The following is an 18,050-nucleotide window of genomic DNA, read 5'->3' as shown; positions in this document are numbered from 1 at the left end:
GGATTTTTATGTCATTTATATGAAAATACTGTTTTCGGATAAACAGAAGAAATAAAATAGTCATTTGAAAGAAGCTGTGAAAAATGCAACTTGGTGAAACTTTGTTGTGATGATTTGTAGGTAAGAAAAATCACACGAGAAGTCATCTGGCATTCTTTCATTTAACAAAGTATGCTTGAATACCTGCGTTGTATTTTTTCTAGATACTTTGAATAATAGTAATGATATATTACTGTAGGTGAGAAAATGAAGTTAAGAAAGAAAGATTTAAATGATCACAAAGAGGGATGGTGTTGCAATTTTACATGTAGGTATCAGAGAAAACTCTGAAAAGATGACAGTAAAATATAGTCATCAGGACATGGGACATTGAACCATGGACAATATTGATCCATAAACCTGGCAAAGAGCATTCAAGACTTATGGAGTATCAGGTACCAAGGTCCTGGGGCAGTAACATACCTGCTGTATTCAAGGAACTGCAAGGAAGTCACTGAGGCTGAAATGGAGTGATTGAGGGATTCTGAGGTAGTTAAGTTTGGAGAAGTCAAAGGATCAGATTGATAGCACCTCATATGTCATTAGTAAGCATCTTGCTGTTCACTGAAAGTGATATGAGATTCTTTCTCCAAAGAGATGTGAAGAAAGTAATGATAGGGTTGATGTTGTTCTCAAAGGAACATTTAGCTGCTAAAGAGGAGATTATAAAGAAAAAGGACAGAAACAAGAACAGTTGAGAGACCACAGCAGTGATTTAGATGAGGAATGATGGCGGTTGGAAGCAACGATGGGGTGGAGAGCGGTGGGATTCTGGGTTTATTTCAAAAGCACACTGACAGAATTTGCTGATAAAACAGGTGTAACTGTGGGAGAAGAGGAATCAAAATGATGCTAAAAACTTTAACTTGAGCAACCAGAAGGCTGAAAGTGCTATTTAAGAGATGAGAAGATAGGAAAAGAAGCAAATTTAGAGGGGCCATCATTGGAAGTTTGACTTGGTACGTATTAAATCTGAGATACATACTGAATTTCTACCAGCACTGAAGAGTAATTAGTTGTACATACAATGGTGGATTTAGGGAGGCACTCCGAGCTGGAGCTGTAAATAGGGAAGAAAAGACATGAAATGACATTTAAAGTCATAGATCTAGATGTAGGAAAAGAAAAGAGGTCTAAACTGAATTTCAGGGTACCTAAACCTCTCAGTGTGGGGAGACAGGGAAGGAACAGGGAACCAGAGGGTAGACTGTATAGTCAGACTGCAAGAAGTTTTACCTCCCTAATAACTTCCTTTCTGAGGACACTGGCAATAGTCTAGCTGTAGTGCCCAAGTTCATTTTTGTTTGTCTTGTTTTGTTTTCTTTCTGGATTCATTTGGTCCTTTGTCATTTTTCCATAACTTGATCTCAATCGTAAACTCTGGCCTTTCTCCCTTCCCCTCCCACCCTTTATTCCTGTATCACATTCTCTTTGAATATCCTTATACCCTCATTGGTAGTGAAACTTCATCTGAGTGTAAAATTCATTTTTTGAAGACTGTCAAAAGTAATTTGAGAACTCATCTGGTGAATGAAATGGGTGACCAAGTTGTTTAATATTACTTTTGATCAAATATATGGCATGACCATCGAATAGTATCACCAAGTTTACTGAGTGGTTTATATACCAGATCTAAAATAAATTTCCATAGGCATTCTCTAAAAGGTTTAAATAATGAGAACATCACTGAAAAAAAAATATAGTTTTCAAGAGGACTATTTTCAAGACAACAACCATATATATGTACATAAGTTCTTTTGATGTGATTAACAATATTTCTTAATATATTGTTTTATCATATATTTATAATAGCTGCTAAAGACCATTGGCATGTTTTTAGCCATAAATAATGTTTGAAAGAACTTTAATTTCCCAGTATAAGAGTTTCTTAAACAACTGCTAGTCTCATTTAATATCTTATCAAAAGCAATGAAAGATAATTATTTCAATGAGTAAAAGATCTACAAAAATTTTGAATTTTTCAGACATTATAGAAATTATTGACTGTGAATACCACAGATTTACTAACAAGCATCCTTGGGTGTCTGACTAATACTAGTTTGTAACAAATGTATCCCCTGCAAATTATGACTTTCATTTGTTCGTTGAACAAATATTTATTAAGTTTTACTGTGTACCAGATGCATGTCATGGGGAGAAGAGTTTGCTCCTTCAGATCCTTCCAAATGCATCCTGAGAGATTTATATGCCTCAAGAGGAAAGCCAAAATTGTTTCTGACTTTCTTATCCAGTGCAGTCTCCTGGGGAGTTGTGCTGTGTGGAGAATCTGTTTTGGCAAGAGTTCAGGAAGAAAGTAGGGGCTGGTGAGTTTTAGAGTTACCCTTTTCTGTTTACTGCACCTAGACTGAGATCATCAGTCACTTAATCTGTGATACAGAGAGCTCCCTCTCTTTCTTAATGATGAGCCCCAATTACCATTCTCGCCTGTGACTTGACCTATCTTGAGTGGATTGTAATAAGAGAGTGGGACTTTTCAGTTATCCTTAGAAACTAACTACGGGTTTGCTGTCAGTTCTGAAGATGCAAAGATGGGGTTCCCATTCTCAATCACAACAAACAAAAAACCAAACCAAACCAAACAAGCAGAAACCCCCAAATAACAAAGATGGTAACTGGTAACTAAGTTGATTGTATAAACTCAGGATACAATGAGAATTTGGCAGGAAACCCTAGGAGTGCTTGGCTTCACAAAGGAGCTACTGTCAGAATCCATCTTCCACATCTTCCACAGGATGAGATAGAAATTCTTGGGACCCAGCCACCCCACTGCCTTTTTTTAAAGCCCTTAATCCTCCAGCAATTCCTGCTTTCTCAGAGCCTGTTCACTAGATTTTTCCTGACACTTCATTTTGCATAAAGTTCAGTTTTCATCCTAGGACTTTCCCTGTGAAATATTTCATAGTTTTAGCCTAAGGATTGCAATCACACTGAGATAAAAACATTATAATTGGCTCATTGTTCCTCATTTAAACTTGGTTTCTAGATCCATTCCTCTTAGTAATGTTGACACTAATTGCTCGGAGGAGGCAAACTATTTCTGAAAGTAGGATTATATGTTTCTTCTTATGTATAATAAACTTACGATGTTTTTCATGTGTTTCACTAGTATGGTCAGCTTCATATCCTCATACGATATCACTAACTGTACCTTAGGATTCTTGTCTGGAAACTTCTCACCTGAGAAAACAACAGAATTTCAGTGAGTTAAGTTGGAAGTAGCTCATGACAGAATACTTCAAACAGTTAAAGTCTAACATAGGACCAATGACTAATATGTTAAAGACACATTTTTTTTTTCAGATAATGTTGAGGTCTTAATACTTGTCAGGAGGTAGGTTGTTCAGCTAGAGGTGAGATGTGTGTCTAATCTTCCTGAATTAACTCTTTCTCCTAATGTTCCAGGTTTTATTTTGATTGATACCGTTATTTTCACAATTACTTAAGCTTGAAACCTTGTATTTGACTCCAATTTTCTCTTTACTGCTCAGGATAATGAGCTTAAAGTATTAGAAATTATAGAGGATAAAAATGTGGACTTTTGAAGTCAGTGAAATTTAGGAGCAAGTCCCAGCTCTACTACTTATGACCTTGTCATGATGGCTAAGATGATCAATTTTCAGTAAAATGGAGATAACAGTTACCTATTGCTGCATAGTTGATAAGTAGTTGCTAGTAAAATTCAAAGTCATGTAGTAAGCACCCAACAGATCTTTGCAGTTACTGATCGCCTTTCTCTACATGTTTGCGCTCACTTCTTCCTTTCTTGTCCCCTAGACCCTAATTCAGACCCAGGTAAATTTCTTGCCTGAACTATTAGAACACTCTCTTACTGTCCCCTAGAACCCAAATTCATTTGTGCTCAGCTTTTATTTATTTAATAACAAAAGTAACCTCAATTTTTCTTTGTGTTACATCATTAAAATGAAGTTTTTTTTTTTTTATTAAGATTTCTGATTTATAGACCAATAAGCATACTTTACAGTTGTCTAAAACTTCCTTTGATAGTGTTTGGTTGTCTTTTTTCTAAGGGAATTTAGTGAGAAGAAACTTGTCAATATTCAACTATGAGCTCATTGTGGTTCACATTGTTTTCTGATAGTCAATCCTATCTCTAATCTTTTCTAATATTTGGAAATTACACTCAAGTAGTACGTATCCTCTGCTAAATCCTGTTATCAGTTTTTCCAGTGGTTTACTCATCACAGATAGGTAATATTAACTAATTTTACTGCTAATAATGTGGATTGTAGTCAATGAAAAGAGTAGTTTTTACAACTGAGATGTTCATTATGTTAATATAATAAAACATCACTTAAAAATTTTTTAACAATGACTAAGAGACACTTTAAGTTAATTCTGAGTGTAGTTCGGAGGAAAATTACATTTCATAAAAATGTTGAATTTTTGGTATGAAGGTGCTAAAAGTGCTGATGACATTTTAGTGCACAATGGATATTATATTTTAATTAAATGTGAAAGAATCATCAAGTAAAATCTCAACACAGTTAATCAGAGGAGTTTTAGTTTAAAGATAGGAAATAAACCTAATTTATGGCTGGGGTCTAGATAGTAAAGGTGCAATTGTTCCTCGAACAGATAGATGGAAGATAGTATTCTATGCTACACGTCTCAAGCAAGATTAGTAACCAGAGTTTCCATTGAAACATGCCAACTTTAGAACCCAGTGAAAACTGGGCCAGCAAGAAGTCTTAAAAGTCAGTGTACACTACAGAGAGGCTTCTTGCTCTAACTTTTACTGTGTGCCAGGGTAAGAGCTTTACATACATAACTCACCAAGTCTCATAGTAATCTACAAAGTTTGTCTTATCTCCATCTTACACATAAGGAAACAAAGGCACTGGTTCAAGATCATGCAGACAGTAAATGGTGCAGGATTAAATGATGTCCAAAGTCAGAATTTGTTAAGAATGGCATTGTAAAGGGGCAAAAAGAGGACCACAACATAAGGGAATTTAGTTTAAAGGAAGAACCTCAGAAGGAAAATTTGAGAATAGCTTGATGTGGATGAGAAGACGCTAGAATATTTTGATCTGCTTCAAGTTAGTCTAGGGATTTTACTATGCTTTATTTAATCCTTTGTAAAAATTTCAAGAACTGTTGAACTATTATTAATTATAAGCATGATTGTGTTGTGATTCTTAAGTGCATGAACTACAGCAGGGAATGCATTGCTGCATAATGCATTATGCATAATGTGTCCACTAGCATTAAATATAACATTTCAAAATTTAACTTTATTCAGATAACATATGCATGTGATTAAACAAGTAAAATTATTTTAAATGTATGTGGTAAGAAGTCCTTCTCCCATTCCTAACAGTTATTCACCCAAATCTCTCGCCATTATATTCTTAGTTTCCCACATATTTTTCCACAGAGGGATACATATTCTGTTAGAGTTACTTTATGAAAGCATCTATGAATAAATAATTCTGTTTTTTCCACTTTTCCACAAAAGGCACAGCACATTTACTACTTTGCACAAAGATCTTGGAGATATTTTCATATCAATATTACAGATTTTAAAAAATATTTAGTTTCCATCATGTGGAAGTGCCATAATGTATTTAACCAGTTCCCCATTGATGTTTTGTAGCTATTGCAAATTGTGCTGCAACGAATAGTCTTGTACATGCGTCATGTTGTACCTATACGCAAATATCATAGACTAACATTTCAGCCGCAGACTTGCTAGTCAAAGGGTATTAGCATTTGTATTTTTGATAAATGTTGCCAAATTGCTTTCCATGGGGCTTGTACCAATTTGCATTTCCACCAGCAGCGTATCAGACAGCCTGCTGATTATAACCAAGCCCGTTAATTAAATTTTTGGGATTTTGCCAATCTGATGAGAAAAAGTGGTATCATTATAATTTAATTTGCATTTCTTTTATGAGTGAGGTTGAGAATCTTTTCATTTGGTTAACAGCCACTTGTATTTCTTTGTGTATAGATTATCTTTCCATGTTCTTTCCTCAAGTTTCTCTACTTGGTTGTTGATCTCTTTCTTACCTTTTTCTAAGAGATGGTTATGTGTTAGATAATCCAAGACTTTGTGATGAATTGCAAATATTTTTACCCATTTGCCATTTATCTTAGCTTTTTTTTTCTTTGTCATTGTGTTGGATGCCAGAAAAAATTGTCTACTTCTAGATTTGCAGTCATACCTACACTTTTCAGATTATATGGATTTTTCCATGTTTTCCTTGTCCTATACATTATTTACATTTAAAAATTCATTATTTGAATTCATTATTTACACTTAAAAATCTTTCTTCTATTAGTTATTTATCCTGGTATATAGTGTGAAGTATATTATCCTAACTTTACTGATTTTTTTCCTTAGTGTTTTGATCACATGCTAAATTCTGAATGTATTTGTCTCTATTTATGAACATTCTATTATGCTTCATCTATTTATTTTATTTATGTGCCAGCACCACACTGTTCTAACTACTGATGTTTGTAATGTGTTTTAATATCTGGTAGGGCTTGTCTTTCCTAAATGCTCTCCTCTCATTGTTTCCCTTGTTTTTCTTTGTTTTGTTTATGAACTGTAAATTAGGTTATTTAGTTAAAAATAAATGTCATATTTTTAAAAGATATTTACAATTAATTGTAATATTTACAAATAATATCTGACACCTAAGTCGTTGAATCTTCCTACCCAAGAGCATGATATGTCTTTCCATTTGTTCACAACATCTTTCAAGTGCCTCAGTTGTGTAAAAATGCTTTCTTTATTTGAGCTTACACATTTCCTGTTAAATTCTTCCTAGGTATTTTTTCTATTACCATTGTAAATGAGATCTTTTATTCTTTTAAATATTCTAATTAGTTGCACACACACACAAACACATGTTTATTATCCAACAGATATTTATATATCAATTTTGTATCTGACACTTGCATTGAATTATATTATTTGTGATAGATTTTTAGTTGATTCTTATTTTTCTAAGTATGTTACCACATTACATGCAAATTATGTTGGTTTTGTCCTCTTGCCAAAGTTTATGTTTCTAAATTCTTTTTCTATTTTAGTTGACATTTTACAAATATTTATTGACCTATTAAGAACAAGTCAACTGTTCTACGCCTTTGGAACCAAAAACATTTCTCACTTGACCTTCTACAGTAACAGGGGAGAACAACAAAAAGGAATAAGCATAATAAATAAATAAAATTTATAATATGTTGACTATAGTAAATGACAAGGGAAAAAAAATCCCCAGGGGTAGGATAAATGCATTGGGAGCTACCAAAATATGGGGCAGGTTGTAATTTATGTGAGATGATTAGGGGATTACAAGAGAAGCTAAATTTTGAGCAAAGCCCTGAAGGAGGTAAAGGAGTGAGCATATGCTGTCAAGTAGTTTTAGAACAATGTAAGGTAACTGTGATGATCTTGGGCCTGGTACCTTATTCATGACTTTAATAGAAATGGTTTTCCATCTCTCTCATGTGTGATATGGACTTTAGAAAGCCAAAATTCATATATGCTTTCATGTAAAGACATTATTCATTTATTTTTAATTTATTTAGTATTTTGTCAAGAAAATTAAATTTTCTCAAATATCTTTTTAGGGTTCATAGAGGTGACTACATGATTTTTCTACTTAAGTCTCCATATGTATAACATTAATATTGAACTGTTCTTGCATTTCTGGTCATGATGAATTATATTTCTTTAGTGTGCTATGGATTATTTGACTAATATTTTATTTAGAATTTTCCATTGATATTCATAGGTGAGATTGGTCTGTGATTTCTTATTTGCAACCCTTGTAATTCTTGAAGCTCCTGGCATGAATGCTTTATATGCTTCAAAAAACAATGTGGAAAGATTCACCTATTTTTTTCTGCTCTTGAATTGTTTAAATGCCAGTGGAACTGTCTGCTTCTCAAAGGTTTGTTAGAATCCCTCAGAAAATCACTGACCATGCTACTTTTTAAAAAGCTATAAAATTTTGGGTACTTTGGGAAACTATTTTATATTTATTTGATCAAGCAATCTCAGAATCATCATCTCTGGGATGAGCAAATTGTATTTTCCTAGAAAATAATCAATTTCAGGCAGGTTTACAGATTTATTTTTGTAGAGGTTAACAGGTCATCTCTTATTATTCTTTAATTTCATCTCTTTCTTTGGCTGCTTCAAGCACTCCTTTGTATTTTGTATTTGCCTCCACTCCCCACCACCCCACCCCATTCTTTTGAAAAGGTTACATAGTGATTTATTTTATTGTTTGTTTTTATTTCTGAATTACTTGTTACTTCTGCTGTTTTCTGTGGTCTAAGGCATTAATATCTACTTTCATCTAGCCTTCCCCCACTTTTTGTTTTCTCTTGTTTTGTGGCTCTTTCATTTATTCCAATTTTCCTCTGAGCATTGCTGTGTGAGTCTCTCACAGTGTCTGAGATGCAGTATTTCAATGTTGGTATTTCTTAGAAATATTGCAAATTTGGTTTGTAATTCGTTTAGTCCCAAAAGTTGTTCAAGAGACACTTTTCAACCCCCAAACTTAAGTGTTTTCTAGGTTTTTGAAGCCTTCTATAAGCCTATAAATTTTTCACTTTATTCTGTCATATTTAGTGATATTATCTATAATATTTCTACTTTGGGAAATTTACTGCAATTTCTTGTGGCCGCATATAGACTCTAATTTCATGAAGGCTCTTAGGCACTTGATAGACATTCTCTATTTTCAGGATAAAGAATTTAATATAAGACCACCAATTTTGCATTATTAATTTTATTATTCAGTTTTTCTAATGATCTACTTTATTTTTTTCCTTTGATCTTTTATAAACTGGGAGACTACCCTACTGCTAGTGTGATTTCATGTGTTTCTCCTTATGTGTATCATAATTTCTGCTTTATGTATGTTGCTGCTATTTTATTTGATATATAGTCAGAATGGCTCATATCTTTTTTTTATTATTTATTTTTTTTACGTTTACATAGGGTAATGATGTTTATTTTTTTTTCCCTTCCCCCCCACCCCTCCCACCCTTTTCCCTTTATACAGTCCTTCTTTCCTTCATTCTTACCGCTCTCCTTAGCCTAACTCTAAACCTAACCCTAAACCTAATGCTAACCCCTCCCACCCCCATTATATGTCCTCATCCGCTTATCAGCGAGATCATTCGACCTTTAGTTTTTTGAGATTGGCTTATCTCACTTAGCATGATATTCTCCAATTTCGACCATTTGCCTACAAATGCCATAATTTTATCATTCTTCATTGCAGAGTAATATTCCATTGTATAAATATGCCACAGTTTCTTTATCCATTCATCAACTGAAGGGCATCTAGGTTGGTTCCACAATCTGGCTATGGTGAATTGAGCAGCAATGAACATTGATGTGGCTGTATCTCTGTAGTATGCTGATTTTAAGTCCTTTGGGTATAGACCAAGGAGTGGGATAGCTGGGTCAAATGGTGTTTCCATTCCAAGCTTTCTGAGGAATCTCCACACTGCTTTCCAGAGTGGCTGCACTAATTTGCAGCCCCACCAGCAATGTAAGAGTGTACCTTTCTCCCCACATCCTCGCCAACACCTATTGTTGCTTGTATTCTTGATAATCGCCATTCTAATTGGGGTGAGATGAAATCTTAGGGTAGTTTTGATTTGCATTTCCCTTATTACTAGGGATGTTGAACATTTTTTCATATATCTGTTGATTACTTGTACATCTTCTTCTGTGAAGTGTCTGTTCATTTCCTTAGCCCATTTGTTGATTGGATTATTTGTATTCTTCGTGTAGAGTTTTTTGAGTTCTTTATAGATTCTGGAAATTAGCGCTCTATCTGAGGTATGGTTGGCAAAAATATTCTCCCACTCTGTAGGCTCTCTCTTCACATTTCTGATAGTTTCCTTTGCTGAGAGAAAGCTTTTTAGTTTGAATCTATCCCAGTTGTTGATTCTTGCTTTTATTTCTTGTGCTATGGGAGTCCTGTTAAGGAAGTCTGATCCTAAGCCAACAAGTTGAAGATTTGTACCTACTTTTTCTTCTATAAGATGCAGGGTCTCTGGTCTGATTCCAAGGTCCTTAATCCATTTTGATTTGAGTTTTGTGTAGGGTGAGAGATAGGGGTTTAATTTCATTCTATTGCATATGGTTTTCCAGTTTTCCCAGCACCATTTGTTGAAGAGGCTATCTTTTCTCCATTGCATATTTTTGGAACCTTTGTCTAGTATGAGAAAATTGTATTTGTTTGGGTTTGTGTCCGTGTCCTCTATTCTGTACCATTGATCTACCTGTCTATTTTGGTACCAATACCATGCCGTTTTGTTACTATTGCTTTGTAGTAGAGTTGAAGATCTGGTATTGCAATACCCCCTGCTTCGCTCTTGCTACTGAGGATTGCTTTAGCTATTCTAGGTTTTTTATTCTTCCAGATGAATTTCATAATTGCTTGCTCTATTTCTGCAAGGTACATCATTGGGATTTTAATTGGAATTGCATTGAATCTGTATAGCGCTTTAGGTAGTATAGCCATTTTGACGATATTAATTCTGCCTATCCAGGAACATGGGAGATCTTTCCATCTTCTAAGGTTTTCTTGAATTTCTTTCTTTAGTGTTCTGTAGTTCTCATTGTAGAGATCTTTCACCTCTTTTGTGAGATTGATTCCCAACTATTTTATTTTTTTTGATGCTATTGTGAATGGGGTAGTTTTTCTAATTTCTCTTTCTGAAGATTCATCACTTATGTATAAAAATGCATTGGATTTATGAGCATTGATCTTGTAACCTGCTACTTTACTGAATTCACTTATGAGTTCTAAAAGTTTTCTGGTGGAATTTCCAGGTTCCTCTAAATATATAATCATGTCATCAGCGAACAGGGATAGTTTGAGTTCTTCTTTTCCTATTCGTATCCCTTTAATTTCTTTGGTTTGTCTGATTGCTCTGGCTAGAGTCTCAAGGATGATGTTGAATAGAAGTGGTGAAAGAGGGCATCCCTGCCTTGTTCCAGTTTTTAGGGGGAACGCTTTCAGTTTTTCACCATTTAGAATGATATTAGCCATGGGCTTAGCGTAGATTGCCTTTATAATGTTTAGGAATGTTCCCACTACCCCAATTTTTTCTAGTGTCTTGAGCATGAAGGGATGCTGTATTTTATCGAATGCTTTTTCTGCATCTATTGAAATAATCATGTGATTCTTAACTTTAAGTCTGTTGATATGGTGAATGACATTTATTGATTTCCGAATGTTGAACCAACCTTGCATCCCTGGGATAAAACCCACTTGATCGTGGTGCACTATCTTTTTAATATATATTTGTATGCGATTTGCTAAAATTTTGTTGAGAATTTTTGCGTCGATGTTCATTAAGGATATTGGTCTGAAATTTTCTTTCCTCGATGTGTCTCTGTCTGGTTTAGGTATCAGGGTGATATTGGCTTCATAGAACGAGTTTGGGAGGGTTCCCTCCTCTTCTATTTCATGGAATAGTTTGAGGAGTATTGGAATGAGCTCTTCTTTAAAGGTTTTGTAGAACTCGGCTGAGAACCCATCTGGTCCTGGACTTTTCTTTGTTGGTAGGCTTTTGATGACCTCTTCTATTTCATTGCTTGAAATTGGTTTATTTAGGTTGTGTATGTCCTCCTCGTTCAGTTTAGGTAATTCATATGTCTCTAGAAATTTGTTGATGTCTTCGAGGTTTTCTGTTTTGTTGGAGTATAGATTTTCAAAATAGCTTCTAATTATGTTTTGTATTTCACTCGTGTCTGTTGTGATGTTTCCTTGTTCATTCCGAATTTTAGTAATTTGAGTTTTCTCCCTCTTTCTCTTTGTTAGTGTGGCTAAGGGTTTATCAATTTTATTTATTTTTCAAAGAACCAACTATTTATTTTGTTAATTTTTCCAATTGTTTCTTTTGTTTCGATTTCGTTGATTTCGGCTCTGATTTTAACTATTTCCTGTCTTCTACTACTTTTGGTATTGGTCTGCTCTTCTTTTTCTAGTGCTTTGAGCTGTAGTGTTAAGTCGTTTATTTGTTGATTTCTACTTCTTTTTTTGAATGCACCCCATGAAATAAATCTTCCTCTAAGTACTGCTTTCATAGTGTCCCAGAGATTTTGATATGATGTGTCTTTGTTCTCGTTTACTTCTAAGAATTTTTTTATTTCCCTCCTGATGTCTTCTGTTATCCATTCATCATATAATAGTGTATTATTTAGTCTCCAAGTATTGGAGAAGTTTCTGTTTTTTTTCTGTCATTTATTTCTAATTTCAATCCATTATGATCTGATAGAGTACAAGGTAGTATCTCTATCTTCTTGTATTTGCTAACAGTAGCTTTGTGGCATAAAATATGGTCTATTTTAGAGAAGGATCCATGTGCTGCTGAGAAGAAAGTGTATTCGTTCTTTGTTGGATGGTATATTCTATATATGTCTGTTAAGTCTAAATTGCTGATTGTGTTGTTGAGATCTATAGTTTCTTTATTCAATTTTTGTTTGGACGATCTATCCAGTGGTGAGAGAGGTGTGTTAAAATCGCCTAGTATGATTGTGTTGTGGTCTATTTGATTTCTGGAATTGAGAAGGATTTGTTTGACGTACGTGGATGAGCCAATGTTTGGGGCATAGATATTTATGATTGTTAAGTCTTGCTGATTTATGCTTCCCTTAAGCAGCATGTAATGTCCTTCTTTATCCCTTCTGACTAGTTTTGGTTTGAAGTCCACATTATCTGAGATGAGGATGGATACTCCAGCTTTTTTGCTGTGTCCGTGTGCATGGTATGTTTTTCCCCATCCTTTCACCTTTAGTCTATGGGTGTCTCTTTCTATGAGATGAGTCGGCTCATATCTTTATTGAGAATTATAATCACTATAATTTAAGGTTCTGTTCCTTGTTTACTTGAAATGTTTTTTTGGCCTAAATACCACCTTCTTCAATAAGATTATAACCTCTGATTTCTGTTTCATTATATTTACCTAAATATCTGTAGCCATACTATAATTTTCAACCTTTTAAAATCACTTCAATTTAGATGTGTTTTCACATTAACTATAGAGTTGTTATTTGCATTTTTCCTCCAGTATAAAAAAAATCTTAATTGATAAGTTAAGCTCATTTACATCTATTGATATGTTTTCTCTTGGATATTATTATTTTACACTTTTGTTTTTCTGACTTTAAAGAAAGTCTTTCACTAAGTAATTTTTTTTAACTTTTATGTATTTGTGATATTTAGGAAAGTTGCAATATTGTTTTTGGTATTTACATCTGTTTAATAACCTTAGACATTGAGTTCTTTTGACAGTATTGATTACTTAATAGAATAAAAGATAAAATTACTGTACATTATCTTTCTTGCTCTGTTTGCATCTATCACCCAGTTACTCAGTGTTGTGAAATTTCTTAGTATTTCCCTAATATTACATATGTGTAGATTTATTGCATGATTTCTTGGGTTTTGGTGATATCCTTTGACATCCAGCTATCAGGGATGAAGTAATTAAAAAAAACCCTTTAACTTATCTTCTTTCCTTCTTTTCCTTTTCAGATAAGCCACAAGTAAGTTTGAAATATTTTCCTAACTAAAAATACAAGGATATATGCTATAATATAGCAAAATGGGTATGGTTTTAAAGCTTCCAATTGAATATTTCTAAAACAACTTAATACAAAGTGTTTATTTTTAAGTAGTTCTCTTTTCCTTCTTGTCCTTCCATATCACTAACATTTTTGTTATTTTTTTGCTGACATATGATATTTGTGCATATTTATGAGGTATAATGTAGTGGTGTTTTGATTCATGTACACATTGGATTGTGATCAACTCAGTGATCAATTAGTATATCTAGCATCTTGGACTTTTATCATTTCTTTATGGTGAGTACATTCAAAATCCTCTCTTCTAAATATTTTGAGGTATATATCATTGTTAATTATGTTCACCCTGCTGTACCACAGGCACCAGAAATTATTCCTCTTATAAAACAACATATCAGTAAAATTTAAATTGAAAAACCAAATTTCATAATTCAACCTAGAGATAAAAATCTGGTTTCTGCCAAAGCAAGTAGCTACACCATTAGCCAGTGAGACCCTGCCACATAGAGTGAATGACTTCAAGTTCCCTTTTAAATCAACCTCTCAAAGTGGAAGTAATGATGTGGAGTAAAGATTGAAATCTTGTGTTTGCAATCATTTTAATTATCAATGTTGTCTAAACATGCTCATTAACTCATTTTCTTAACTCTGGCAATTGTCTTTGACATGTTCTACTCCATTACCTATGTTATTATGACTGTACCTTGACAAAAATCTATCTTCTGTGTGTCAGAGCTGTTTAGTGGAGGCCAACGGGTTATTTTATTTCTGTGTGTGTGAAAGTATTATTTGGCCTGGAGGCTGTTATGTTTTGGGTATGTATTCATCAAAAGTCCATGTGTTGAAAGCTTGGTTCTCAGCCCATGGTGCTGTTGGGAGGTGGTAGAACCTGTAGGAGGTGGGGCCTACTGGAAGGAAGTTAGGTCATTGGAAGTGAGCCCCAAGGGGCCACTGGAACCACAGTCCCTCCTTTTCCTCTTTCTCTTGCTTTGTAGTCACCATGAAGTGAGCAGCTTTGTTTATCTACCTGATCTAGCCATGATATAGTTTCACACCACAGGTCCAAAGAAAACATGATCAATTGATCATGGACTGAAGCCTCCAAAATTGTGAGCCAAAATATACCCTTCTTCTTTTAAGTTGATTATATAAAGTTTTTTTTTTTTTTATAGTAATGCAAAACTGAATCACACAGGGCACTATCAATTTTATGGAGAATATACAGGATCATGTCATTTAGGAGTTAAAAAAATATATGCTTAAGATAAAATTTAGCAACTTTCTGGTTAGTACTTTGGTTGAATCTACCATCCATAATATTTAATGTAATAATTTGTGGAAGATTTTTTCCCCCAGTTGATTATTTAAGTCTTGTGGTTGGGAAGCCTTGACTGTCTTCTGCCAGGACTTTTTCACATGAAGTAATGAGTGTAGAAGGAATACCATCTTTTTGGATTTTGGGTTCCTCTCTCTTGTCATTTTTATAAAAATTACAAACTACCTTTATAGAGAATATCAATGTGCTTCCATGGTTGTTCTTTCTGTCATAAATCATTCATTCAGTAATTATTTATTGAGCATCCAGAGTAGGCCAGATACTGTGGTAGGCTCTGGAAATGCAATAGTGTGCTTACAGACATGGATCATCCTTTCAAATATTTTGAGTTTGCAGTAAACAGATGTGCCAGATTCATCATTGAAACCAGTATTTTGAAGAAACAGCGTCACAAGAAAGTAAAGCAAAGATACTTGAGTTGAAATCTGAAGGGCACATGATAAGGAGGAAGAGGAGTCAAGTGATCCAGACAGAGATACTAATGATGTTCACCTAACTGAGGAACTGAAAAAAGACAAATGAAGATGGAGATGACCTGATAGTGGTCTTGAAAGGGAAATCGATGGGTACTAGATTCTACTGGGATGTCATGTTAAGGATTTTAATCTTCATTAGCTACATAATTTGTGAGGTCTGCAGCAAAATAAACTGTGCAGATCTTTTCAAACTTATCAAGAATTTCAACTTGCTCCAAAGTTTTAAACCAAGTGTAGAACTTTCTTAACACCCCTTCTCTGTGTGGCTGCATGGGTCTCAAATGTATGAAGTTGGTCTTCCCAAGGGAAAGATTTTAGCAGAGAAGAGGGATGATTGGATTGGAACTGGAAAAAGAAATTCTGTTGGTCTACCAAGTTTAGTTAATGAGCAAAGGCAAAGGATGATTAGTGTCTTCCAGACCCAGCATGACACAGTATTGCTGAGATGATCTTTAAAGGTCATGTATCTACATACACAGATATGCAGAATCCGCCCTCTTAATTAACTGATAGAGGAGATCAAGTGGCAAATTCTGGGATTTTTACTTAAGGTGTATGTAAAACAGTATTTTAATACACTTGAATAATTTTGCCCTTAATTATTTAACAACATAAACTTTCAGTTCACGAACGAGAATAGTGCTTAAAATAAATGTACTTCTTGCTTAGAATCAACTGTTATTCTATGACAAAAGATTAAGAATTCAGAGATATAAAAGAGGAAATAATGAAGAGAACAAGGAACAACTTCCTGCTAATCCTTGTTTGTTGTAGTGATTTGCATATTCTGCTTGGAAGCTGTGCTCTATTGTTTTAAGATAATAGGTTATGTTTAATACATAGCCTATAAACTAAAAATATCTAGAATCAAATATTTTGTCAGTCATCAGTGCTGAAACAAATTTTGAGTACTGATGATGTAAGAAATTTGAAAATGTAGAAAAAAAATCTTAACCAACACTTTGTTTTTGTAAAGATAATCCTAAATTTTTTGTGTGCATATGTATTTCAAAATGTCTTTCAAAGAAATAATCTATTAGCAAAACTGAAATTCTGACAGTGAGATGAAGTTTAATTTCTTGAAAAAGAGAAACAATTTTCTTGAGGAGGTTTAATGGTGTAATAGAGACTAACCTCATACTATTTTTTTCAAAAACTTCTAGAACTATCACCTCCTGCTTGTTTTTACTTTCAAAATTTAGATCCTTTAAGTTCAAGTTGTGAACAAAAAATTTCTCCAGCTAATAGTATTTTTAAAGGAAGATAGGTATTTGTGAATTATGACAACACAAATAGAAATATTTTATGTTGTGGGCATCATTATTCCTTGGGGAAGTGCTGTAAAATGTAACAGATTGCCTGATTTACTAAATATTTTTGATGGTTTTTCTATATGAGCAAAGCATCTTGGAGAGTGGTGTCACATGATCAGTGAAAAGTGGAGGGAGAAAGGAGGTTCAGTCCTCCTGCATTGACTTAGGATTTGTAAAATAAAGAGCAACATACAGTGCAGGCAGTCCTTGATTACTTTTAACTGACCAGGAGAAGCAAGGCAGATGCAAACAGTTATACAACTTTATAAACAATTATGCTACACAATCTGATCTGGTGTATGAATCTAGGCACCTTGAGGAGTAACTAACTAGAATGTCAGACACAAGCAGAGGTGATAAGCAGGTGGGCCTAATCTTAAAGACGGAGAATAAGAAGGTGGACGTGAATAAAATGAAGGTGAAGTTGAAAGGTCAGAGAAAGGCAAATGATGGGTTTGGAAATCCTGAGATAAAAACTGTTATTGTTGTATTATTATTCGATGCTACTTTTTGCAATGGAATTATATTATAAATGTTTAAAATTGAGACAACTTTCAAAGAGAGTCTTTGTTGACCTAAGAGAAAATGATAGAAATGTTAATTAGAATTAGTAGAGTACACATTTGGAAGAGAATAGGGTGAGTGATTTTGCTGGGTTATTCTGGCACTCCAATAAGACTCTGGAAAGAAATTCATGTATTATTGAACCTGCTAGATAACTGATGATCGCTACTTTTGCCTAATATTTATTTTTGTTTTTTTCTAACATATGGAGTAAACTGTAGGACTTACCTTCAGGGGAAATCAGGAACTCTATCTCTGACAATTTTAACCCAGTGCTTAATTAATTGAAATATATTAGTAGTGTGGCATGTAGCTATTACAATTGGACAAACATACTTAGGTTTAATCCAAATTGAAGAGCATATCCTAAAGGGGTTAAATGCTTTGGAAATGGTTAGGTAAAAATGATTAAGGCTTTGGTCTTAAAAAGAGATTTTAATTTGAAAATTAAAAATATTATAGTTGAAATTTTTTGCACAATTGTATTGAAATTTAATCACTACATAGAGTAATAATGGTATATGTACTTGCCTAGGTCCAAAAGTGAAGGTTCCTCAATTGCATGTTGCACAGGTTCAGAGAGGAAAAAACTGAGTACACAATCACTCTGAAAAACAAGATGAAATATAATATCTCTTCATTTCTTGCATTTATTTACCCACTCCTGATCACAGTTGTATGAAGACATTGCCATTTTAGAG

General features: G+C 33.9%; 1 protein-coding gene across 4 annotated transcripts in view; it reads right to left on the bottom strand.

Moving 5' to 3' along the window:
* Window positions 1-18,050, bottom strand: part of Pik3c2g (phosphatidylinositol-4-phosphate 3-kinase catalytic subunit type 2 gamma) — a 367,859-nt gene that overhangs the window by 34,389 nt on the left and 315,420 nt on the right. For all 4 annotated transcript variants that reach the window (XM_047549321.1, XM_047549319.1, XM_047549320.1 and 1 more), the window contains 2 exons: window positions 17,881-17,956; window positions 3,143-3,237 (listed from right to left, as the gene is read on the bottom strand). In XM_047549321.1, the coding sequence (XP_047405277.1) occupies window positions 3,143-3,237; window positions 17,881-17,956 (171 nt within the window). The remainder of the gene's footprint in view (window positions 1-3,142; window positions 3,238-17,880; window positions 17,957-18,050) is intronic.

This window comes from Sciurus carolinensis, chromosome 4 (assembly GCF_902686445.1).
Source record: "Sciurus carolinensis chromosome 4, mSciCar1.2, whole genome shotgun sequence".
NCBI classification, from domain to species: Eukaryota; Metazoa; Chordata; class Mammalia; order Rodentia; family Sciuridae; genus Sciurus; species Sciurus carolinensis.
This window is presented reverse-complemented; position numbering and strand designations above follow the sequence as displayed.